Raw genomic sequence first — 23,134 nt, 5'->3', positions numbered from 1 at the left:
TATATTTTTCAAATTACATTAATTGTATGATTTTAATACGTATGAAAAAAAGCAATCTGGACTATTAAAATGAGATGAAGTGAGAATTATTATTTTTTTTTTGCATTAATTAATAAAATGAGCAAGGAAAACATATTAGCAAAAATATAATCAGAAGTGTTTTTCCATGAACATATCAGCTACTTCATGAAGAGTTAATTTCATAATAAATGCTGTCTAAAAAGAAGAAGAAAAATCCTACTTCATTCATTAATTTCCCTTGACAAATGACGATAATTAATTGCGACGAGAAGCGTGGTGGCGCAAAACGCGATAACAGAAATTCATCTCCTGATTCCGAATCTCCGATGCCGGAAAGCCAACAGAATCAACACCCCAAATCTCCAGGTTAGTATTTTCTGCAGCAGAAAACACAAGAAGGGTTTTAATTTACTTAATAAGTATATGAAATTGTGGAATTTAATTAGTTCAATAATATTTCAGAAAATTGAATGTCACAGCAAAAGTAGCAGGAGAAGGAGGCCCTTTAGTGTCTCTATTTTGATGAACAAAAGCTCCTTCATTAATTCTGGCTCAAAGATTGAATTTTTATTTTTTATATATGCGGTCTTATTGTTTACTCCGTGATTCCGTAAATTGCTTATTGAAAGAGGTGAGCATTGATCAGTTATGATAATCTGGTTTCTGTGTGTTTTTGTTTTAATTTTTGAAATCTGTTATTGATGTTTTAGCTTTAAATTTTTAGTTGGGAATTGGGGGAACTGGTGTTCTTTGATTAGTTTAATTAATTTTCGAGTATTGTTATTTCCAATTCTTGTTGTTGCTGTGTGTGTGTGTGAGTGTGTGTGATTCTCTACCACTGGAAATTCTTTGATTAGTTGTTATTTCCAGTACTTGTTATTGCTGTGTGTGTGTGTGTGTGTGTGTGAGAGAGAGAGAGAGAGAGAGAGAGAGAGAGAGGGAGTTCTTATTCTTGAGTATTGTTATTTGATTTCTCTCCAACTGAGAGTTCTTTGATTAGTTGTTATGCTTGAGTATTGTTATTTCAAGTACTTATTATGGCTATCTCTCTCTCTCTCATATCATCTGTTACTAGTAGTGGAGAGCAAGAAAGTGTTTATAGAGAACAGCTATGGCGAGAAGCTAGTCGGGATACTGCACGAAACGGGGTCGAGTGAGCTCGTAGTTATATGCCATGGATTCCGGTCCACAAAGGTGCATGATCTTGCAACCGATTCTCGGATCATATTAGAACATAAAACTTTTTTCCAGTTTCCTTATTTCTAGTTTGGTTTTGTTTCTCTCTACCAACTGCAGGATCGCATTCCCATGGCGAACCTTGCTCTCGCCTTCGAGAGGGAGGGAATCAGCGCCTTCCGCTTTGATTTTGCTGGCAACGGGTAAGTAAATGCTCGAAAACTATGGCTTAGGGCTTAACCTCTTTCGTGTCGTGTTCACATTTATCTCTACGCCATTTAGGGAAAGCGAAGGTTCGTTTCAATATGGCAATTACCGTAGAGAGGCTGAAGATCTACGTGCTGTAGTCGAGCACTTCAAGGCTAACCAACGTTGCATAGTGGCCGTTGTTGGCCATAGTAAAGGTATCCGTAGCTGCAGTGGCTCGTACGATCTTGGATCTTATGTTGTAGCTTCTCATAATCGAGCTCTAGGATGCCATGAAACGTAATCTTGATTGTCTTAATTTATCGATGAACGAGATTTTCTAGCAAATCTAAAACTGCCTTTGATGTAGGAGGGAATGTCGTTCTCTTGTACGCCTCAAAGTACAACGACGTTCAAACAGTCGTCAACATAGCCGGCCGCTTTGATCTGAGGCGAGGCATCGAGGGCCGCCTGGGGAAAGACTTCCAAGAGAAGATCAAGCAATACGGATTCATCGACGTGAGAAATAGAAGAGGTAGTAATGTGTGTTTGAATTGTTTCCTGTCGTATGTTGTTTCGCTTGTTGGGCTATGTTTGTGTATTTATACGCATGCTGCAGGGAAAACTGAGTATCGGGTGACGGAGGCGAGCTTGAAGGACCGCCTGGAGACGGACCCTCGTGCTGCGTGTCGATCCATCCCTCCGAACTGCAGGTTCGGAAGCCATCGACGTGTTATTTTTTTTAGGGTTAATCGTTGCTGGGAATAACACGACATTTATCTGAATTTGCAATATGTTTACAGCGTTCTAACGGTTCACGGCACGTTAGACGAGATGGTTCCGGTAGACGACGCAACGGAATTCGACAAGAACATCCGAAATCACGATCTATGTATAGTCGAAGGAGCTGATCATGAGTTCACCAAGCATCAAGCTCTGCTCAACGACGTCGTGTTGCGTTTCGTGTCGACGCGTCTGCGTAAAAACGAGGCGGCCGCGCGTCCGACTCCCCGGCTCTAATTCTCTGCATATATGTAACATTACAAAATTTGATGTTTCAAACAATCTATTCATACAATTTCTTGAAATAATAAAGTTGATAATTTCCTCAATCGTGTTAACATTGAATGTTAAATAGCCTTTTGATATATATGATAATGTCTACAGTTAAAGATACAACAGTTCCTACACCTACAAGGGAAACAGAGAAATTTCGACTAAGCGGGGACAGTCTTCGGCTTAGCTCCGGTTTTCCTCCACGAGACGCTCGGCATTATCTGCTTGGGATCGACGCGATCCTTGTATTGGACCGCGAAATTAAGCAACGAGTCGAGGAGAGAGTCCGACAGGAGATGGGGCTGGAGTCCCAATTCCGCGAGCTTCGTGTGCTTGGCGTTGTAGTAATGCTCCTCCGCCTCCACTCTAGGGTTGGGCACGGACACCGTACGAACGTCGAGGCCGAGCTTCTTACCGGCTCTCGTGACGAGGGCGGCGAGCTCGTTCACCGAGAACTGCTCCGTGAACTGGTTGAAGACGCGGAACTCACCCCTTTGGGCTGGGTTTGCTATGGCGAGCTCGACACATTGGACCGTGTCCCGGATGTCGAGATATCCTCGGGTCTGTTCGTCGCAGATTGAACGAAAATCAGCATGGAGAAACAAAAATAAGCAATAAGAACCACAACACATTGTCATCAAGAAGCATCAAAGCCAAAACAACGCGTTGCGATCAAGCAAAAACAAGCAGTGCAACGCGTTGTCATGTTCCGTAAGCATAAAATTCGGGCGAAAGGGTGCCATGATTTCATTAATACGAATGCAAACTATGGTTTCGTATCAATGAAACATATCAATATACGATATATGTGGCCGTTTATGTAAGCCCTAAACTCTAAATCCTATTGAAACCTTCGATGTGTGGAGTGATACATGACTTGCTCGTGACCCGAGCATTCGTGTTCACTTATCCGAATAACATGAAACGAGCGACCTCTTAACAAACGAGAACAACAAAGAGAAACACAAACATGAACACGAACGAAACCAAACCAAACTCAGGAGCTATATATAGGTGAAATTTTTACCTGCCCTCCTTTGCCATAGACGGTGAGCGGATGACCAACTGCAGCCTGAATGCAGAACCGGTTCAACGCGGTTCCAAACACTGCGTCATAATCCAGCCTATTGTACAGTTCCTCGTGCATGGCCGTTTCGTTGGTTTTCACTCCGTAGACGACGCCCTGGTTCAGGTCTGTGGCTCTGATCCCCCAAGCCTTGCAAGTAAATGCGATGTTGTGGGAGTCGTGCACCTTGCTGAGATGGTAGAAGGAGCTAGCCTGCTTCGGGTAGGGCAAAGTGTCGGTCCTCCCGTTGTGAGTGATCGTGATGAATCCCTCCTCGATGTCTATGTTCGGGGTTCCATACTCTCCCATGGTCCCGAGCTTCACAAGATGACAATCCTCCCCGAATTCCTTTATGGCGAAGAGAACGTTGAGGGTGCCTATCACGTTGTTGTGTTGCGTGTACACGGCCCTCGACCGATCAATCATGGAGTACGGAGCGGACCTCTGTTCCCCGAAGTGGACGACGGCATCGGGCTCGAACGACTTGAAGGCCTCCGACAAGAACTCAAAGTCGCATATGTCTCCAACGTAGAGCCCGATATCTTTACCCGTGAGGGACTTCCAACGCCTGATCCGGTTGTGGATGGACGCGATGGGAGTGAGGGAATCAAGACCTAGCTGGTGGTCGAAACTCCTACGGACAAGATTGTCAACAACAGCAACCTCGTAGTTCTTGTTCGAGAGATGCAACGAAGTAGCCCAACCACAATAGCCATCACCACCGATCACCATGACCTTCTTTGGCGAGGAAGCTTCGTTAGAGCTGTGATCGGACCCTGATCCAGGCTGAACCCTCGTTTCTTGACCCATTGAAACAGCCATAGCATAGACAGTCCGGCATCTCTGCAACCTTTTATCGACCTTGAGAGGAATCCTTTGGAACGGTGATCCAGAAATCCGTAAACTCACAGACACAGAGGGTGTAAGATGGGTCGAAGGCTTGCTGCACGACCTGCTGCCCAAGGAGAGGTTTAAAGAACAAGACACCAAAGCAGCATGCGCCATACGATGCTAGCTTCGACCAAAACCGTATCTATACCTGGGTATCGCATAATGTAGAGCAACGAGTTAGCATCAAACGAGGCAAGCTTAGATTTATATACAACAACAACATAAAAGGGAGCATAGAATTAGACACACTCAGCCAACAATTAGAGCTACGGTCGCATCTATACCTGGATATCTCGTATGTAAAGCAACGAATTAGCATCAAAACAAGGTGTGCTTAGATTTATACACAACATCAACACAAAAGGAGCATTTAAACATACTCAGCCAACATTCAGTTACTATCTAGAGATCAAGAAACGAGCCTTTCGAATCCTAATACGAACTACATTTTGGCGTTCGAGATTTGGAGACACGACCTATACGAAAACTGCTACAATTTGCAGGAAAAGGAGGAGAAAATCAAGAAAAAAAGTTGCCATTAATCAAAATTATGAACCTATCTTGAACTATTGCTGCTCTAGAAAATACCAAACCCTAACCCCCAATTGAAATCATTCATCATTTAATATAATATGTTCCCAAAAATAAGCATTCTGGTTATCTGACAAAAGGTAAAAGCTTTCAAGCTCAATTCAAGAAAAGCATTCACCTACAAAAATGGTACATATTGAATGCTTATAGTGCTCGCAGGCCCTTGAACTAGCACTTATCACACATCCTAATTAAGTGAACGAAACATAATTTGTGGGATGATACAGTGAACTGTTAAATGGGTTTTTGAGGTATGGTTGCCAGATAGTTGCATTATGTGCCAAATATTCTGAAATTTGTGTTCATGTTAAGAAGTGCATAACTTTGCCAGCTTTATGTTCTGTGATTTATATTGATATCACGCCCTCAATTTATGAAGAAATGAATCACATGCTGCCTAAAAGCAATTTTGTTCTGTGATTTATATTGAAATTTATGAAGAAATGAATCACATGCTGCCTAAAAGCTGAATTTATGGGTCTTTAATTTTGATTATGTTTGTTGCCTCTGTGTAGGCCAAACTAAAGAGCGTTGAGTCACAACTGAGTGAAGCTCTTCTTATCAATGAGACAAGGACAACAAATGGCTCTATATTGAAGGCTGAAGAGAACTCAAGCAACAAAGCCACAGGGGAAGACATGGATTCTACAGCTCTCAATATCAACGACATAAAGCAATTTTGAAACAACAACAAAAAAAGAAATTGGAGTAAATTTCCAGCTTACATATACAAGTATATGCAAATTCAAGAAACAAATTTATTTTTTGAAAATAAAAAAAAGCTTTCTTTGCAGCATTAATATCATCGTTATCCAATTTCACACATACCAGAAAACTGAACAATGGGAAGCTAAAATTAAGGAAAATACACACACACACACACACACACACACACGCATACACACAGAGTTGATAATCAATCAATTCCAAGCTCCATCTTAATCAAGACTCAAACTTTGTGAGTAATTGAAGTAAAACCCAGCAAACAAATGCGACAAAAACACACACACACAGAGATTGAAGAAAAGGGTCTCTACCTTTATATGACGGTGTTGAATGATGATCAAAATAGTATTCCCTATCTTGATTAATTGAATGATTAATAGCTGGAGTACTTTTTTATATGAGTTCGAGCTTCAGTAGCATAAAAGGAGAAATCAAAATGGATATTCTTCTTTTTTTCAAGATTTTTGCAGAAAACCCTCCCGTATTATTATATATTCTAAGATGGCCCCAAAATGGCATTAAATATTTGGGCTAGAAATTTTTGTAGCCCATTGATTACTACTAAATGGGCCATTATTTTGGACCTGAGTTAGGCCCATTTAATTGCTTATTAGTCCATTTATTTTATTCCCTGGCCCGTTTTGTAGTAGAATTTCATATCACAATTATTTTTGTAGGATTTCTAATTTTCTTGGACACAAATTTAGTTATTTCTCCTCTAAATCTTATTATTTGTTCAATAAAAGATTATGGACTCGAGTTTAATCAATAAATTTTAGGTTGAGATACCATGTGTATGCCGAAATGCATCGATTATGATTTCTTAAAATAAATAAATATTTTATTCTGCATCAAAAATAAATATCTCAATAGTAAATACCCTAAAAAAATTAAATACTTGCATTTGCAATTATTTAAATCAATTGATTAGAAAATACTTCAAAAGAATAATACATAACCACAAGAAGGAAAAATGAGAAATAAAAATTTGTAAAGAAAAAAAAAGAAAAAGAAAAGGAAATGAGATATTTTGAGCTTACGGTCACGCTATTAATGTCAATACACACCCGACGTGGACATAAGACACTTAAAAAATTCAACAAGAATACCCCACTTGATATCAAGACAAATATATTCATCAAGATCTCACGAGTAAAGAGCTATCAAAAATGGTTGGACCTGACCTAAAAGGATGGTATTATTTCCGACTAGTCTAAGCTGCATTATTTTTTGTGTGTGTGTGTATATATATATATATATATATTTATATTTGTTAAGACAACTCTATGCATGAGTATAAAAAAATTATATCAAGACCAAAATAGGAAGAAGAGAAAAAAGTAGATTCTTTGAGTGAAGTATACTTTGTTATTATTATGCATTATTCTTTGCTGAGATGGGAGTTTCGTATGATTCCATTCTATGTCATTTAACAAAGTTTAAAGCTCCATCCACATCCACTACCCACAGACACAATCAGTTGCAGTTTAGAAGGAAAAAAATCACACACACACATATAATTTATCAAATATGGTTGGACCTGGCCTAGAAGGATGGTATTATTTCCTACTAATCTAAGTTGCATTATTTTTTGTGTGTATATATATATATATATATTTGTTAAGACAACTCTATGCATGAGTATAAAAAAATTATATCAAGACAAAAATAGGAAGAAGAAAAAGAAAAGTAGGTTCTTTGAGTGAAGTATACTTTGTTATTATGATGCATTATTCTTTGCTGAGATGGGAAGTTTTGCATGATTCCATCCTATGTCTGTTAAATGTTTCCAAAGTTGAAAGCTCCATCGACATCCACCACTCACAGACACCATCATCAGTTGTAGTTGAGAAGGAAAAAAATCACACACACACATATACAATGAGTGGGAAAGAAAATAAGGTAGAGGAAGTGGAGGAGGAGGAGACGAAGGTTGTTCATCATTGGAGCCATGAGCATCGTCTTACTCTGGGGGAACCTCGTATAGGAGAAAGATGTTTTGGCTGTGGAAGGCCTTTTAATGGAGGAGAGAAAGCTTATGCATGCAGATGTTTGTATGGTATCGTATTAGATGAAGAATGTTTGGGAATGCCGAGGAAGATTAGACACGCAATGCACCCACAACACATACTCACTCAACATGTATTCAGCGTTGATGACGGAACGCTCACAGGAAAGCTGTGTGCAATCTGCGAAAGTTCTCTTATCAACCGCCGAAGGGTTTATACCAACACGAAGGGGAGCATATTCTACAAATGTACGAGGGCAGAATGTAGGTTGTGGATGCACATGAGATGCGCGCAGGGTAGTGACATGATGTACGATGCAGCCGATGATGATGATGATGACGATGACGAGCAACATCGCACCATAGATCATCGGAGTCACCCCAACCATGGATTGAAGTTGGTGAGGAGGAGTTGTCGCTTCAAGTGCGATGCTTGCGGCATCACACGCGGGGTGAAATCCTACATGAGCTGCAAAGCTAATTGTCAGTATTGGATCCACGAGAGTTGCGCATCGTTGCCTCAAACCATCGAAAGCGAGTACCACTCTCACTCCCTCTCTCTCTCTTTTCATGTCCCACCTTCATATATGAGAAGGGACTTGAAATGTGATGTGTGTAAAAAATATTTACCTTTTAAATATTGGATATATCATTGTGAGCGCTGCAGCTATGTTGTCCATCTCAACTGCGCCTCCAACGCCACTAGGTACGTTGTGATCAATATTCTTGTGTCATTATTTAGACGGTGTTTGGCGAAGCTTATTTCACGGAGTTTAAAAAGAATAGCTTATAAAAAATGTTTCAAAAGTTTATGAATTGTCAAAGTATTTCATAATTGAGCTTATAAGAAAATTCTTGTTAGAATGAGAAAATTGAAGATAAATTATTGCTTATAAAACTCAAGTAAGGGTGAGAAACTTATGAGTTGTTTTAAGGAACTTATAAGTTCAGTCAAACACCCCCTTAATCATCATCATCATCATAAAGATTTGTTAATTAGTGTTATTGTTGGTTGTAGAAGAAATGAGAAAGGGATTATGGAGTTCCCAATAAGTGATGTGGGTCGTGAGGAGCTAATTGGAGGTTTGGTAAAGAGAGAAGGAGGAGCTATATCAATACCTCATCATGATGAAGATTATAAGTTCCATAATCACAAACTCAGATTAGTGTCATCATCTCCCGAAGAAGAAGAAGAAGAAAATAGTAGTGATGATGATGATGGGAAAGATCAAGAATCGCAATTAATATGTGATGGGTGCATTACTCCTATATTCGGCCGGAAACAGAGACCATCATCATCTTCTTCTTCTAGTAGTAAAGATTACTACTATATGAGTTGCAGCAGTGGATGCAATTACAATCTTCACATGGCGTGCTTCCACTTGCCATCTCGCCTTCCCTCAATTCCACTCCACCACCAATCTGGTCACCACCTCATTCTCAAATCTCCTAACGAACTTCCATCCAAGGAGTGGTTGTGCTGGGTGTGTGATCTCGACTCAAGTGGACTGTTCTACGCTTGTACAAAATGCAAATTCAGAGCAGACATCAAGTGCGCATCTCTGCCGGCCACCATATATCACACGGCTCACCCACAACATCCCCTCCACTTTCAACCAGGCGGGGCAGAACTTTACTGTCATGCTATGTGTGGTGGCTACATATACGATTCTTACTGTTACGTGTGTGGCAGCTGTGAGTTCATTGTGGACGTTGGATGCGCTGTGCTGCCAGCATCAATCACCAGCCGTAGATGGGACAAGCACCACCCGCTGCTATTGACGTACCATCAAGGTGAATCAATCTACTGCGATGCATGTGAAACCGCAGAAACAAATCCTAAGACCTGGATGTATGACTGCCGCCACTGCGATCTATCCATCCATCCCCGCTGCTTGAAATCCACATCCGGTGTCTATAGAAACATCAAGTTGGGAAAGGAGTATGTGATTAATGATGCGGCACTTCACCCACCACACCCTCTCGCCGATCAACTTCTCACAAAACGCCGTTGCGATCTTTGTCATCAGGATAAGTATGAAGAGCGAGGATTTGAGTGTGCATCATGCAACTTCTGCATTTGTTTATACGACTGCGGTATAAAAATGCTCTGAAAGGGAGACATGAAGGCCGTCGAGTGACGTTTTATATATTTACCTCTTTCTTCTTGTATTGCTTTTGCTTATGTTTTTCTCTCACCGCTTTTATTTCTCAACGTTGGAGTGTTTTTTGTTTGTTTGTTTTATGTTTGTTTGATCAATTTGATACTATGTTTGGGTGTTTGTGATGCCTTTTGTCCAGTTCCTGTTTCTAATGTCTGCATTTATACAAAGCCCATATATTAGACATTTTATATAAGATAGCAAAAACAAAAACTAACTAATAATATGAAGAAAAAAAAATGAAAAAAAAACTATTTGATCAAAGTTCAATTGGCATGGAAAGTTAAGAAATAACTAACTGTAATTAACACTTACTATAAAAATAATAACGGGTAAAAAGATTGAAACTATTTAACGGGTAAAAATATACTTATATTATATATATAAGTATTTTTTTTTACTATTTTCTCCAGCAATATTTGGATTTGACTGATCAAGCTGAATTCAAGAGCAAAACTGGCCCATTGATTACTACTAAATGGGCCATTATTTTGGACCTAAGTTAGACCCATTTAATTGTTTATTAGTCTATATTGTATTATTTCATGGCCCGTTTTGTAGTAGAATTTAATATCATAATTATTTTTGTAGGATTTCTAATTTTCTTGGACAAAAATTTAGTTATTTCTCCTCTAAATCTTATTATTTGTGCAATAAAAGATTATGGATTCGAATTTAATCAATAAATCTTAGGTTGAGATACCATGTGTGTGCTGAAATGCATCGATTATGATTTCTTAAAATAGATAAACATTTTATTCAGCATCAAAAACAAATATCTCAATAGAAAATACCCTAAAAAAATTAAATACTTGCATTTGCAATTATTTATTGAGGTGATCTCAATTCTTTATTTATTGAGGACGAGATTGTCAACAACAGCAACCTCGTAGTTCTTGGTCGAGAGATGCAACGAAGTAGCCCAACCACAATAGCCATCACCACCGATCACCATGACCTTCTTTGGCGAGGAAGCTTCGTTACAGCTGTGATCGGACCCTGATCCGGGCTGAACCCTCGTTTCTTGACCCATCGAAACAGCCATTGCATAGACAGTCCGGCATCTCTGCAACCTTTTATCGACCTTGAGAGGAATCCTTCGGAACGGTGATCCAGAAATCCGTAAACTCACAGATGCAGAGGGTGTAAGATGGGTCGAAGGCTTGCTGCACGACCTGCTGCCCGAGGAGAGGTTTAATGTAGAGCAACGAGTTAGCATCAAACGAGGCAAGCTTAGATTTATATACAACAACAACATAAAAGGGAGCATAGAACTAGACACACTCAGCCAACAATTAGAGTTACGGTCGCATCTATACCTGGATATCTCGTATGTAAAGCAACGAATTAGCATCAAAACAAGGTGTGCTTAGATGTATACACAACATCAACACAAAAGGAGCATTTAAACATACTCAGCCAACAATCAGTTACTATCTAGAGATCAAGAAACGAGCCTTTCGAATCCTAATACGAACTACATTTTGGCGTTCGAGATTTGGAGACACGACCTATACGAAAACTGCTACAATTTGCAGGGATTAGGCCTTATGCAGGGGCTGAATTAGACAGGAAAAGGAGGGGAAAATCAAGAAAAAAAGTTGCTATTAATCAAAATTATGAACTTATCTTGAACTATTGCTGCTCTAGAAAATACCAAACCATAACCCCCAATTGAAATCACTCGTCATTTAATATAATATGTTCCCAAAAATCAGCAAAATAGTCCACTTTCAGTAGCTCTCAATATCAACGGCATAAAGCAATTTTGAAACAACAACAACAAAAAAAGAAATTGGACTAAATTTTGAAAGTTATACTGTGATATAAAAATTAAAGTTCATGTACAATTCTATGTAATCTAACTATGTTTATGTTATGGAGTTGATACCACCTTTTTGCCCGATGACTGGAATTGATTAGTTCTCCAAAGGAGTAGAGGTGAGTTAAATTAATGAGATAAAGTTATGGCCCACATGTTTAAAGATTTGATTAGTAAAAGTGAGATGATGGAGAAGAAGAGCAGCGCCAGATTCTGCTACCAAGGTCTACAGCCATAGTAGTAGATCTAACATTTAATTAGGGTAGAATTATTCTGCTAGCGCGACCACCTATTTGGAAGAACATAAACTTACAATGTTTTCAAGAAAATTAAAAAATGGAGGAAGAAGAACAACCATACCAGAAAACTGAACAATGGGAATCCAAAATTAAGGAAAACACACACACACACACAGAGTTGATAATCAAGACTCAAACTTTGAGTAATTGAAGTAAAACCCAGCAAAAAAATGCGACAAAAACACACACACACACAGATTGAAGAAAAGGGTCTACCTCTATATGACGATGATGAATGATGATCAAAATAGTATTTCCTATCTTGATTAATTGAATGATTAATAGCTGGAGTACTTTTTTATATGAGTTCGAGCTTCAGTAGCCTAAAAGGAGAAATCAAAATGGATATTCTTCTTTTTTTCAAGATTTTTGCAGAAAATGGGCCATTATTTTGGACCTGAGTTAGGCCCATTTAATTGTTTATTAGTCTATTTATTTTTTTCCCTGGTCCATTTTGTAGTAGAATTTAGTATCATAATTATTTTTGTAGGATTTCTAATTTTCTTGGACACAACTTTAGTTATTTCTCCTCTAAATCTTACTATTTGTTCAATAAAAGATTATGGATTCGAATTTAATCAATAAATTTCAGGTTGAGATGCCATGTGTATGCCGAAATGCATCGATTATGATTTCTTAAAATAAATAAATATTTTATTTTGCATTAAAAATAAATATTTCAATAGTAAATACCCTAAAAAAATTAAATACTTGCATTTGCAATTATTTAAATCAATTGATTAGAAAATACTCCTTCAAAAGAATAATACATAACCACAAGAAAGAAAAATGAGAAATAGAAATTTGTAAAGAAAAAGAAAAGGAAATATTTTGAGCCTACGGTCACGTGATTAATGTTGATACACACCCGACGTGGACATAAGACACTTAAAAATTCAACAAGAATACCCCACTTGATATTAAGACAAATATATTCATCAAGATCGCACGAGTAAATAGCTATAAAAAATGGTTGGACCTGATCTAAAAGGATGGTATTATTTCCGACTAGTCTAAGCTGCATTATTTTTTTTTTGTGTGTGTGTGTATATATATATATTGTTAAGACAACTCTATGCATGAGTATAAAAAAATTATATCAAGACAAAAATAGGAAGAAGAAAAAAAAAAGTAGATTCTTTGAGTGAAGTATGCTTTGTTATTATGATGCATTATTCTTTGCTGAGATGGGAAGTTTTGTATGATTCCATTCTATGTCATTTAACAAAGTTCAAAGCTCCATCCACATCCACCACCCACAGACACAATCAGTTGTAGTTTAGAAGGAAAAAAGTCACACACACACATATAATTTATCAAAAATGGTTGGACCTGACCTAAAAGGATGGTATTATTTCCTACTAGTCTAAGTTGCATTATTTTTTGTATATATATATATATATATATAGGAATTGGTTCAATTGAGAAGCTCAAATGTATTGAGAAGTTGAGAAGCAATGTAATAGATGAACATGTTAGTACATTTTGATGAACATGGTAATTAGACACTATATAAATAAATTCTTTGAACATACCAAATACAACTGACGAACATACGAATCTATTTAATTTGTTAAAAAATACGTCACCGCCAATGATCGAACCCCAGATCAAACTCGTGTTCATAAAAACTAATTGGCATGTTCATCTATTAAATTGCTTCTCAACTTCTCAACACATTTGAGCTTCTCAATATAACCTAACCCTATATATATATATATATATATATATATATATTTTGTTAAGACAACTCTATGCATGAGTATAAAAAAATTATATCAAGACAAAAATAGGAAGAAGAAAAAGAAAAGTAGGTTCTTTGAGTGAAGTATACTTTGTTATTATGATGCATTATTCTTTGCTGAGATGGGAAGTTTTGCATGATTCCATTCTACGTCTGTTAAATGTTTCCAAAGCTGAAAGCTCCATCGACATCCACCACCCACAGACACAATCGGTTGTAGTTGAGAAGGAAAAAAAAATCACACACACACGTATATATACAATGAGTGGGAAAGGAAATAAGATAGAGGAAGAGGAGGAGGAGACAAAGGTTGTTCATCATTGGAGCCACGAGCATCGTCTTACTCTGGGGGAACCTCGTATAGGAGAAGGATGTTTTGGCTGTGGAAGGCCTTTTAGTGGAGGAGAGAAAGTTTATGCATGTAGATGTTGGCCGGTTGATATCGTATTAGATGAAGAATGTTTGGGAATGCCGAGGAAGATTAGACACGCAATGCACCCACAACACATACTCACTCAACATGTATTCAGCTTTGATGACTACGATGACGGAACACTCACAGGAAAGTTGTGTGCAATCTGCGAAAGTTCTCTTATCAACACGGAGGGGAGAATTTTCTACAACTGTATGAAGGCAGAATGTAGGTTGTGGATGCACATGAGATGCGCGCAGGGTAGTGACATGATGTACGATGCAGCCGATGATGATGACGACGAGCAACATCGCACCATAGATCATCCGAGTCACCCCAACCATGGATTGAAGTTGGTGAGGAGGAGTTGTCGCTTCAAGTGCGATGCTTGCGGCATCACACGCGGGGGGAAGTCCTACATGTGCTGCAAACCTAATTGTCAGTATTGGATCCACGAGAGTTGCGCATCGTTGCCTCAAACCATCGAAAGCGAGTACCACTCTCACTCCCTCTCTCTCTCTTTTCATGTCCCACCTCGATATATGAAATGGAACTTGAAATGTGATGTGTGTGGCAAATATTTACCATCTAAATATTGGATATATCATTGTGAGTTGTGCAGCTATGTTGTCCATCTCAAGTGCGCCTTCAACCCTACTAGGTACGTTGTGATAAATATTCTTGTGTCATTATTTAGACGGTGTTTGGCGAAGCTTATTTCACAGAGTTTAAAAAGAATAACTTATAATTTTTTTTTCAAAAGCTTATAAATTGTCAAAGTATTTCATAATTGAGCTTATAAGAAAATTCTTATTAGAATGAGAAAATTGAAGATAAATTATTGCTTATAAAACTCAAGTAAGGGTGAGAAACTTATGAGTTGTTTTAAGGAACTTATAAGTTCAGTCAAACACCCCCTTAATCATCATCATAAATATTTGTTAATTAGTGTTTTTGTTGGTTGTAGAAGAAATGAGAAAGGGATTATGGAGTTCCCAATAAGTGATGTGGGTGAGGAGCTAATTGGAGGTTTGGTAAAGAGAGAAGGAAGAGCTATATCAATACCTCATCATGATGAAGATTATAAGTTCCATAATCACAAACTCAGATTAGTGTCATCATCTCCGGAAGAAGAAGAAGAAGAAGAAGAAAATAGTAGTGATGATGATGATGGGAAAGATCAAGAATCGCAATTAATATGTGATGGGTGCATTACTCCTATATTCAACCGGAAACAGAGACCATCTTCATCATCATCTTCTTCTTCAAGTAGTAAAGATTACTACTATATGAGTTGCAGCAGTGGATGCAATTACAATCTTCACATGGCGTGCTTCCACTTGCCATCTCGCCTTCCCTCAATTCCACTCCACCACCAATCTGGTCACCACCTGATTCTCAAATCTTGTGACGAACTTCCATCCAAGGAGTGGGAGTGCAAGGTGTGCTCTCTCGACTCAAGTGGGCTGTTCTACGCTTGTACGGAATGCAACTTCATAGCAGACATCAAGTGCGCTTCTCTGCCGGCCACCATATATCACACGGCTCACCCACAACATCCCCTCCACTTTCAATCTGGCGGGGGAGTAGTAACTTACTGTGATGCTATGTGTGGTGAAATCACATACATTTATGGCTGTTACGCGTGCGGCAGCTGTGAGTTCATTGTGCACGTTCGATGCGCTGTACTGGCAGCATCAATCACCAGCCGTAGATGGGACAAGCACCACCCGCTGCTATTGACGTACGACGCCAATCTCAACCATCAAGGTGAATCAATCTACTGCGATGCATGTGAAACAGCAGAAACGAATCCTAAGAGGTGGATGTATCGTTGCCGCCACTGCGATCTATCCATCCATCCCCGCTGCTTGAAATCCACATCCGGTGCCTATAGAAACATCAAGTTCGGAGACAAGTATGTGATTAATGATGCGGCACTTCACCCACCACACCCTCTCGCCTATCAACTTCTCCCAAAACGCCGCTGCGACCTTTGTCATCGGGATAGGTATGAATGGCGAGGATTTCAGTGTGCATCATGCAACTTCTGCGTTTGTTTATACGACTGCGGCGAAAAAATGCTCAATAATGGAAAAATGAAGGCCGTGGAGTGATGTTTTGACTCTTCCTTCTTGTATTGCTTTTGCTTATGTTTTTCTAATGTCTGCATTTATACAAAGCCCATATATTAGACATTTTATATAAGACAGCAAAAACAAAAACTAACTAATAATATTTAAAAAAAAAAAGCAATTTGATCAAAGTTCAATTGACATGGAAAGTTCAAAAATAACTAACTATAATTAACACTTACTATAAAAATAATAACTGGTAAAAAAATATACTTATATTATATATATATAAGTATTTCTTTTTACTGTTTTCTCCAGCAATATTTGGATTTGACTGATCAAGCTGAATTTAAGAGCAAAACTGGCCCATTGATTACTACTAAATGGGCCATTATTTTGGACCTAAGTTAGACCCATTTAATTGTTTATTAGTCTATATTGTATTATTTCCTGGCCCGTTTTGTAGTAGAATTTAATGGGATTACTAATTTTCTTGGACAAAAATTTAGTTATTTCTCCTCTAAATCTTATTATTTGTGCAATAAAAGATTATGGATTCGAATTTAATCAATAAATTTTAGGTTGAGATACCATGTGTGTGCTGAAATGCATCGATTATGATTTCTTAAAATAGATAAACATTTTAATCTGCATCAAAAACAAATATCTCAATAGAAAATACCCTAAAAAAATTAAATACTTGCATTTGCAATTATTTATTGAGGTGATCTCAATTCTTTATTTATTGAGGACGAGATTGTCAACAACAGCAACCTCGTAGTTCTTGTTCGAGAGATGCAACGAAGTAGCCCAACCACAATAGCCATCACCACCGATCACCATGACCTTCTTTGGTGAGGAAGCTTCGTTAGAGCTGTGATCGGACCCTGATCCGGGCTGAACCCTCGTTTCTTGACCCATCGAAACAGCCATTGCATAGACAGTCCGGCATCTCTGCAACCTTTTATCGACCTTGAGAGGAATCCTTTGGAACGGTGATCCAGAAATCCGTAAACTCACAGATGCAGAGGGTGTAAGATGGGTCGAAGGCTTGCTGCACGACCTGCTGCCCGAGGAGAGGTTTAAAGAGCAAGACACCAAAGCGGCATGCGCCATAAGATGCTAGCTTCGACCAAAACCGTATCTATACCTGGGTATCGCATAATGTAGAGCAACGAGTTAGCATCAAACGAGGGGTGCTTAGATGTATATACAACAACAACAACAACAACAACATAAAAGGGAGCATAGAATTAGACACACTCAGCCAACAATTAGAGTTACGGTTGTATCTATACCTGGATATCTCGTATGTAAAGCAATGAATTAGCATCAAAACGAGGCGTGCTTAGATGTATACACAACATCAACACAAAAGGAGCATTTAAACATACTCAGCCAACAATCAGTTACTATCTAGAGATCAAGAAACGAGCCTTTCGAATCCTAATACGAACTACATTTTGGCGTTCGAGATTTGGAGACACGACCTATACGAAAACTGCTACAATTTGCAGGGATTAGGCCTTATGCAGGGGCTGAATTAGACAGGAAAAGGAGGGGAAAATCAAGAAAACAAGTTGCTATTAATCAAAATTATGAACCTATCTTGAACTATTGCTGCTCTAGAAAATACCAAAGCCTAACCCCCAATTGAAATCACTCATCATTTAATATAATATGTTCCCAAAAATAAGCATTCTGGTTATCTGACAAAAGGTAAAAGCTTTCAAGCACAATTCAAGAAAAGCATTCACCTACAAAAATGGTACATATTGAATGCTTATAGTGCTCGCAGGCCCTTGAACTAGCACTTATCACACATCCTAATTAAGTGAACGAAACATAATTTGTGGGATGCTACAGTGAACTGTTAAATGGGTTTTTGAGGTATGGTTGCCAGATAGTTGCATTATGTGCCAAATATTCTGAAATTTGTGTTCATGTTAACAAGTGCATAACTTTGCCAGCTTTATGTTCTGTGATTTATATTGAAATTTATGAAGAAATGAATCACATGCTGCCTAAAAGCTGAATTTATGGGTCTTTAATTTTGATCATGTTTGTTGCCTCTGTGTAGGCCAAACTAAAGAGCGTTGAGTCACAACTGAGTGAAGCTCTTCTTATCAATGAGACAAGGGCAACAAATGGCTCTATATTGAAGGCTGAAGAGAACTCAAGCAACAAAGCCACAGGGGATGACATGGATTCTACAGCTCTCAATATCAACGGCATAAAGCAATTTTGAAACAACAACAACAAAAAAAGAAATTGGAGTAAATTTCCAGCTTACATATACAAGTATATGCAAATTCAAGAAACAAATTTATTTTTTGAAAATAAAAAACTAAATAAAAAAAAATCTTTCTTTGCAGCATTAATATCATCGTTATCCAATTTCACACATACCAGAAAACTGAACAATGGGAAGCCAAAATTAAGGAAAATACACACACACACACACAGAGTTGATAATCAATCAATTCCAAGCTCCATCTTAATCAAGACTCAAACTTTGTGAGTAATTGAAGTAAAACCCAGCAAACAAATGCGACAAAAACACACACACACAGAGATTGAAGAAAAGGGTCTCTACCTTTATATGACGGTGTTGAATGATGATCAAAATGGTATTTCCTATCTTGATTAATTGAATGATTAATAGCTACTTTTTTATATGAGTTCGAGCTTCAGTAGCATAAAAGGAGAAATCAAAATGGATATTCTTCTTTTTTTCAAGATTTTTGCAGAAAACCCTCCCGTATTACTCCCTCCGTCCACGAAATGAGTACCCATTTGTGGACGACACGGGTTTTAAGAAATGTATGGAGTGTAGTGTGAATAGTTTAAGGGTCCCACTTTTTGAGTGTATTAATTAAAGAGATGTGTGGGGTACACTTGTCAAAAAGAGAAATGAGTACTCATTTCGTGGACGGACGAAAAAGGAAATATGGGTACTCATTTCGTGGACGAAGGGAGTATTATATATTCTAAGATGGCCCCAAAATGGCATTAAATATTTGGGCTAGAAATTTTTGTAGCCCATTGATTACTACTAAACGGGCCATTATTTTGGACCTGATTTAGGCCCATTTAATTGTTTATTAGTCTATTTATTTTTTTCCCTGGTCCATTTTGTAGTAGAATTTAGTATCATAATTATTTTTGTAGGATTTCTTATTTTCTTGGACACAACTTTAGTTATTTCTCCTCTAAATCTTACTATTTGTTCAATAAAAGATTATGGATTCGAATTTAATCAATAAATTTCAGGTTGAGATGCCATGTGTATGCCGAAATGCATCGATTATGATTTCTTAAAATAAATAAATATTTTATTTTGCATTAAAAATAGATATTTCAATAGTAAATACCCTAAAAAAATTAAATACTTGCATTTGCAATTATTTAAATAAATTGATTAGAAAATACTCCTTCAAAAGAATAATACATAACCACAAGAAAGAAAAATGAGAAATAGAAATTTGTACAGAAAAAAAGAAAAGGAGATATTTTAAGCTTACGGTCACGTGATTAATGTTAATACACACCTGACGTGGACATAAGACACTTAAAAATTCAACAAGAATACCCCACTTGATATTAAGACAAATATATTCATCAAGATCGCACGAGTAAAGAGCTATAAAAAATGGTTGGACCTGATCTAAAAGGATGGTATTATTTCCGACTAGTCTAAGCTGCATTATTTTTTTGTGTGTGTGTGTATATATATATATATATATATTGTTAAGACAACTCTATGCATGAGTATAAAAAAATTATATCAAGACAAAAATAGGAAGAAAAAAAAAAGTAAATTCTTTGAGTGAAGTATGCTTTGTTATTATGCTGCATTATTCTTTGCTGAGATGGAAAATTTTGTATGATTCCATTCTATGTCATTTAACAAAGTTCAAAGCTCCATCCATCCACATCCACCACCCACAGACACAATCAGTTGTAGTTTAGAAAGAAAAAAGTCACACACACATATAATTTATAAAAATGGTTGGACCTGACCTAAGAGGATGGTATTATTTCCTACTAGTCTAAGTTGCATTATTTTTTGTATATATATATATATTTTTGTTAAGACAACTCTATGCACGAGTATAATAAAATTATATCAAGACGAAAATAGGAAGATGAAAAGAAAAGTAGATTCTTTGAAGTATACTTTGTTATTATGATGCATTATTCTTTGCTGAGATGGGGAGTTTTGCATGATTCCATTCTATGTCTGTTAAATGTTTCCAAAGCTCAAAGCTTCATCGACATCCACCACCCACAGACACAATCAGTAGTAGTTGAGAAGGAAAAAAAAATCCCACACACACGTATACAATGAGTGGGAAAGGAAATAAGATAGAGGAAGAGGAGGAGGAGACGAAGGTTGTTCATCATTGGAGCCACGAGCATCGTCTTACTCTGGAGAAACCTCGTATAGGAGAAGGATGTTTTGGCTGTGGAAAGCCTTTTAATGGAGGAGAGAAAGCTTATGCATGTAGATGTTGGTCGGTTGGTAAAGGTATCGTACTAGATGAAGAATGTTTGGGAATGCCGAGGAAGATTAGACACGCAATGCACCCACAACACATACTCACTCAACATGTACTCAGCTTTAAAGAATACGAAAACGGAACACTCACAGGAAAGTTGTGTGCAATCTGCGAAAGTTCTCTTATCAACCGCGTAAGGATGCTTACCAGGCGTGATTATTTCCTGGTCGAAAGATTTCTTATCAACGCGGCAGGAAACATTTTCTACAAATGTATGAAGGCAGAATGTGAGTTGTGGATGCATATGAGATGCGCACAGGGTAGTGACATGATGTACGATGCAGCCGATGATGATGACGACGAGCAATGTCGCACCATAAATCATCGGAGTCACCCCAAACATGGATTGAAGTTGGTGAGGAGGAGTTCTCCCTTCAAGTGCGATGCTTGCGGCATCACACGCGGGGGGGAGTCCTACATCTGCTGCAAACCTAATTGTCAGTATTGGATCCACAAGAGTTGCGCATCGTTGCCTCAAACCATCGAAAGCGAGTACCACTCTCACTCCCTCTCTCTCTCTTTTCATGTCCCACCTCAATATATGAAAAGGGTCTTGAAATGTGATGTGTGCAGTAAATATTTACCATCTAAATATTGGATATATCATTGTGAGCCCTGCAGCTATGTTGTCCATCTCAACTGCGCCTCCAACGCCACTAGGTACGTTGTGATCAATATTCTTGTGTCATTATTTAGACGGTGTTTGGCGAAGCTTATTTCACAGAGTTTAAAAGGAATAGCTTATAAAAAATGTTTCAAAAGTTAATTTATGAATTGTCAAAGTATTTCATAATTGAGCTTATAAGAAAATTCTTGTTAGAATGAGAAAATTGAAGAGAAATTATTGCTTATAAAACTCAAGTAGGGGTGAGAAACTTTATTTTTTAAGAAATTTATGAGTTGTTTTAAGGAACTTATAAGCTCAGTCAAACACCCCCTTAATCATCATCATCATAAAGATTTGTTAATTAGTGTTTTTGTTGGTTGTAGAAGAAATGAGAAAGGGATTATGGAGTTCCCAATAAGTGATGTGGGTGAGGAGCTAATTGGAGGTTTGGTAAAGAGAGAAGGAGGAGCTATATCAATACCTCATCATGATGAAGATTATAAGTTCCATAATCACAAACTCATATTAGTGTCATCATCTCTGGAAGAAAAAGAAGAAAATAGTAGTGATGATGATGATGGGAAAGATCAAGAATCGCAATTAATATGTGATGGGTGCATTACTCCAATATTCAACCGGAAACAGAGACCATCTTCATCATCATCTTCTTCTTCAAGTAGTAAAGATTACTACTATATGAGTTGCAGCAGTGGATGCAATTACAATCTTCACATGGCGTGCTTCCACTTGCCATCTCGCGTCCCCTCCATTCCACTCCACCACCAATCTGGTCACCACCTGATTCTCAAATCTTCTGACAAACTTCCAGCCGAGGAGTGGGAGTGCAAGGTGTGTGATCTCTACTCAAGTGGGCTGTTCTACGCTTGTACAAAATGCAACTTCAGAGCAGACATCAAGTGCGCTTCTCTGCCGGCCGCCATATATCACACGGCTCACCCACAACATCCCCTCCACTTTCAATCTGGCGGGGGACAAGTTAACTGTCATGCTATGTGTGGTGACTACATATACAGTTCTAACTGTTACGCGTGTGGCAGCTGTGAGTTCATTGTGCACGTTCGATGCGCTGTGCTGGCAGCATCAATCACCAGCCGTAGATGGGACAAGCACCACCCACTGCTATTGACGTACGACGCCAATCTCAACCATCAAGGTGAATCAATCTACTGCGATGCATGTGAAAGAGCAAAAATGAATCCTAAGGCCTGGATGTATCGCTGCCGCCACTGCGATCTATCCATCCATCCCCGCTGCTTGAAATCCACATCCGGTAAGTATAGAAACATCAAGTTGGGAAAGGAGTATGTGATTCATGATGCGGCACTTCACCCACCACACCCTCTCGCCTATCAACTTCTCCCAAAACGCCGCTGCGACCTTTGTCATCTGGATAAGTATAAAGAGCGAGGATTTGAGTGTGCATCATGCAACTTCTGCGTTTGTTTATGCTTCTGCGGCGAAAAAATGCTCAGATATGGCAACATGAGGGCCGTTCAGTGATGTTTTATATATTTACCTCTTTCTTCTTGTATTGCTTTGGCTTATGTTTTTCTCTCACCGCTTTTACTTCTCAACGTTGGAGTGTTTTTTGTTTGTTTCATCAATTTGATACTATGTTTGGGTGTTTGTGATGCCTTTTGTCCAGTTCCTGTTTCTAATGTCTGCATTTATACGAAGCCCACATATTAGACATTTTACATAAGATAGCA

At 38.2% G+C, this 23,134-nt stretch overlaps 6 protein-coding genes across 9 annotated transcripts; 5 read left to right on the top strand and 1 right to left on the bottom strand.

Moving 5' to 3' along the window:
* The first annotated feature begins 149 nt into the window (after positions 1 to 149).
* Positions 150 to 2,495, top strand: LOC131015419 (putative uncharacterized protein YDL057W). 2 transcript variants are annotated; one of them, XM_057943806.1, is made up of 7 exons: positions 150 to 387; positions 1,100 to 1,215; positions 1,318 to 1,400; positions 1,480 to 1,601; positions 1,754 to 1,918; positions 2,003 to 2,096; positions 2,187 to 2,495. In XM_057943806.1, exons 1-7 carry the CDS (start codon positions 267 to 269, stop codon positions 2,401 to 2,403), a joined length of 918 nt encoding a protein of 305 aa, XP_057799789.1. In that variant the 5' UTR covers positions 150 to 266; the 3' UTR covers positions 2,404 to 2,495. The 2 variants fall into 2 exon arrangements, with proteins under 2 accessions (XP_057799789.1, XP_057799787.1); XM_057943804.1 differs by having other exon boundaries at positions 1,097 to 1,215.
* LOC131015374 (UDP-sulfoquinovose synthase, chloroplastic) lies at positions 2,432 to 12,305 on the bottom strand. 2 transcript variants are annotated; one of them, XM_057943754.1, is made up of 3 exons: positions 12,221 to 12,305; positions 3,467 to 4,544; positions 2,432 to 3,002 (listed from the first exon to the last, which is right to left on the bottom strand). In XM_057943754.1, exons 2-3 carry the CDS (start codon positions 4,508 to 4,510, stop codon positions 2,601 to 2,603), a joined length of 1,446 nt encoding a protein of 481 aa, XP_057799737.1. In that variant the 5' UTR covers positions 4,511 to 4,544; positions 12,221 to 12,305; the 3' UTR covers positions 2,432 to 2,600. The 2 variants fall into 2 exon arrangements, with proteins under 2 accessions (XP_057799737.1, XP_057799736.1); XM_057943753.1 differs by lacking the exon at positions 12,221 to 12,305 and adding an exon at positions 6,025 to 6,177.
* Positions 7,540 to 9,835, top strand: LOC131019173 (uncharacterized). The gene is made up of 2 exons (XM_057947858.1): positions 7,540 to 8,427; positions 8,743 to 9,835. The coding sequence occupies exons 1-2, from the start codon at positions 7,595 to 7,597 to the stop codon at positions 9,833 to 9,835; spliced, it is 1,926 nt and encodes a 641-aa protein (XP_057803841.1). The 5' UTR covers positions 7,540 to 7,594.
* A 1,648-nt stretch (positions 12,306 to 13,953) lies between the features above and the next one.
* LOC131015421 (protein VACUOLELESS GAMETOPHYTES-like) lies at positions 13,954 to 14,947 on the top strand. Its single transcript, XM_057943808.1, has one exon. It carries the CDS (start codon positions 14,010 to 14,012, stop codon positions 14,928 to 14,930), a length of 921 nt encoding a protein of 306 aa, XP_057799791.1. The 5' UTR covers positions 13,954 to 14,009; the 3' UTR covers positions 14,931 to 14,947.
* Positions 14,948 to 15,485: 538 nt separating this feature from the next.
* On the top strand, positions 15,486 to 16,277 carry LOC131019172 (protein VACUOLELESS GAMETOPHYTES-like). The gene has a single exon (XM_057947857.1). The coding sequence runs from the start codon at positions 15,486 to 15,488 to the stop codon at positions 16,275 to 16,277; it is 792 nt and encodes a 263-aa protein (XP_057803840.1).
* Positions 16,278 to 20,528: 4,251 nt separating this feature from the next.
* LOC131015342 (uncharacterized) lies at positions 20,529 to 23,056 on the top strand. 2 transcript variants are annotated; one of them, XM_057943710.1, is made up of 2 exons: positions 20,529 to 21,457; positions 21,791 to 23,056. In XM_057943710.1, exons 1-2 carry the CDS (start codon positions 20,583 to 20,585, stop codon positions 22,923 to 22,925), a joined length of 2,010 nt encoding a protein of 669 aa, XP_057799693.1. In that variant the 5' UTR covers positions 20,529 to 20,582; the 3' UTR covers positions 22,926 to 23,056. The 2 variants fall into 2 exon arrangements, with proteins under 2 accessions (XP_057799693.1, XP_057799692.1); XM_057943709.1 differs by having other exon boundaries at positions 21,788 to 23,056.
* The last annotated feature ends 78 nt before the right edge of the window (positions 23,057 to 23,134 follow it).

The sequence above is a fragment of the Salvia miltiorrhiza genome, chromosome 3 (genome assembly GCF_028751815.1).
Source record: "Salvia miltiorrhiza cultivar Shanhuang (shh) chromosome 3, IMPLAD_Smil_shh, whole genome shotgun sequence".
NCBI lineage: Eukaryota > Viridiplantae > Streptophyta > Magnoliopsida > Lamiales > Lamiaceae > Salvia > Salvia miltiorrhiza.
This window is presented reverse-complemented; position numbering and strand designations above follow the sequence as displayed.

What these genes read in the sequence shown, in the direction of transcription:
- LOC131015419 (XM_057943804.1), top strand. Translation starts at nt 267, where the DNA reads ATGACGATAATTAATTGCGACGAGAAGCGTGGTGGCGCAAAACGCGAT. An exon ending in TTTGATTTTGCTGGCAACGG is followed by an intron (nt 1,401 to 1,479) that starts GTAAGTAAATGC and finishes TACGCCATTTAG; the next exon opens with GGAAAGCGAAGGTTCGTTTC. An exon ending in CGACGTGAGAAATAGAAGAG is followed by an intron (nt 1,919 to 2,002) that starts GTAGTAATGTGT and finishes CGCATGCTGCAG; the next exon opens with GGAAAACTGAGTATCGGGTG.
- LOC131015374 (XM_057943754.1), bottom strand. Translation starts at nt 4,510, where the DNA reads ATGGCGCATGCTGCTTTGGTGTCTTGTTCTTTAAACCTCTCCTTGGGC. An exon ending in TCTATGGCAAAGGAGGGCAG is followed by an intron (nt 3,003 to 3,466) that starts GTAAAAATTTCA and finishes TGCGACGAACAG; the next exon opens with ACCCGAGGATATCTCGACAT.
- LOC131019173 (XM_057947858.1), top strand. Translation starts at nt 7,595, where the DNA reads ATGAGTGGGAAAGAAAATAAGGTAGAGGAAGTGGAGGAGGAGGAGACG. An exon ending in TGCGCCTCCAACGCCACTAG is followed by an intron (nt 8,428 to 8,742) that starts GTACGTTGTGAT and finishes TGGTTGTAGAAG; the next exon opens with AAATGAGAAAGGGATTATGG.
- LOC131015421 (XM_057943808.1), top strand. Translation starts at nt 14,010, where the DNA reads ATGAGTGGGAAAGGAAATAAGATAGAGGAAGAGGAGGAGGAGACAAAG.
- LOC131019172 (XM_057947857.1), top strand. Translation starts at nt 15,486, where the DNA reads ATGGCGTGCTTCCACTTGCCATCTCGCCTTCCCTCAATTCCACTCCAC.
- LOC131015342 (XM_057943709.1), top strand. Translation starts at nt 20,583, where the DNA reads ATGAGTGGGAAAGGAAATAAGATAGAGGAAGAGGAGGAGGAGACGAAG. An exon ending in TGCGCCTCCAACGCCACTAG is followed by an intron (nt 21,458 to 21,787) that starts GTACGTTGTGAT and finishes TGTTGGTTGTAG; the next exon opens with AAGAAATGAGAAAGGGATTA.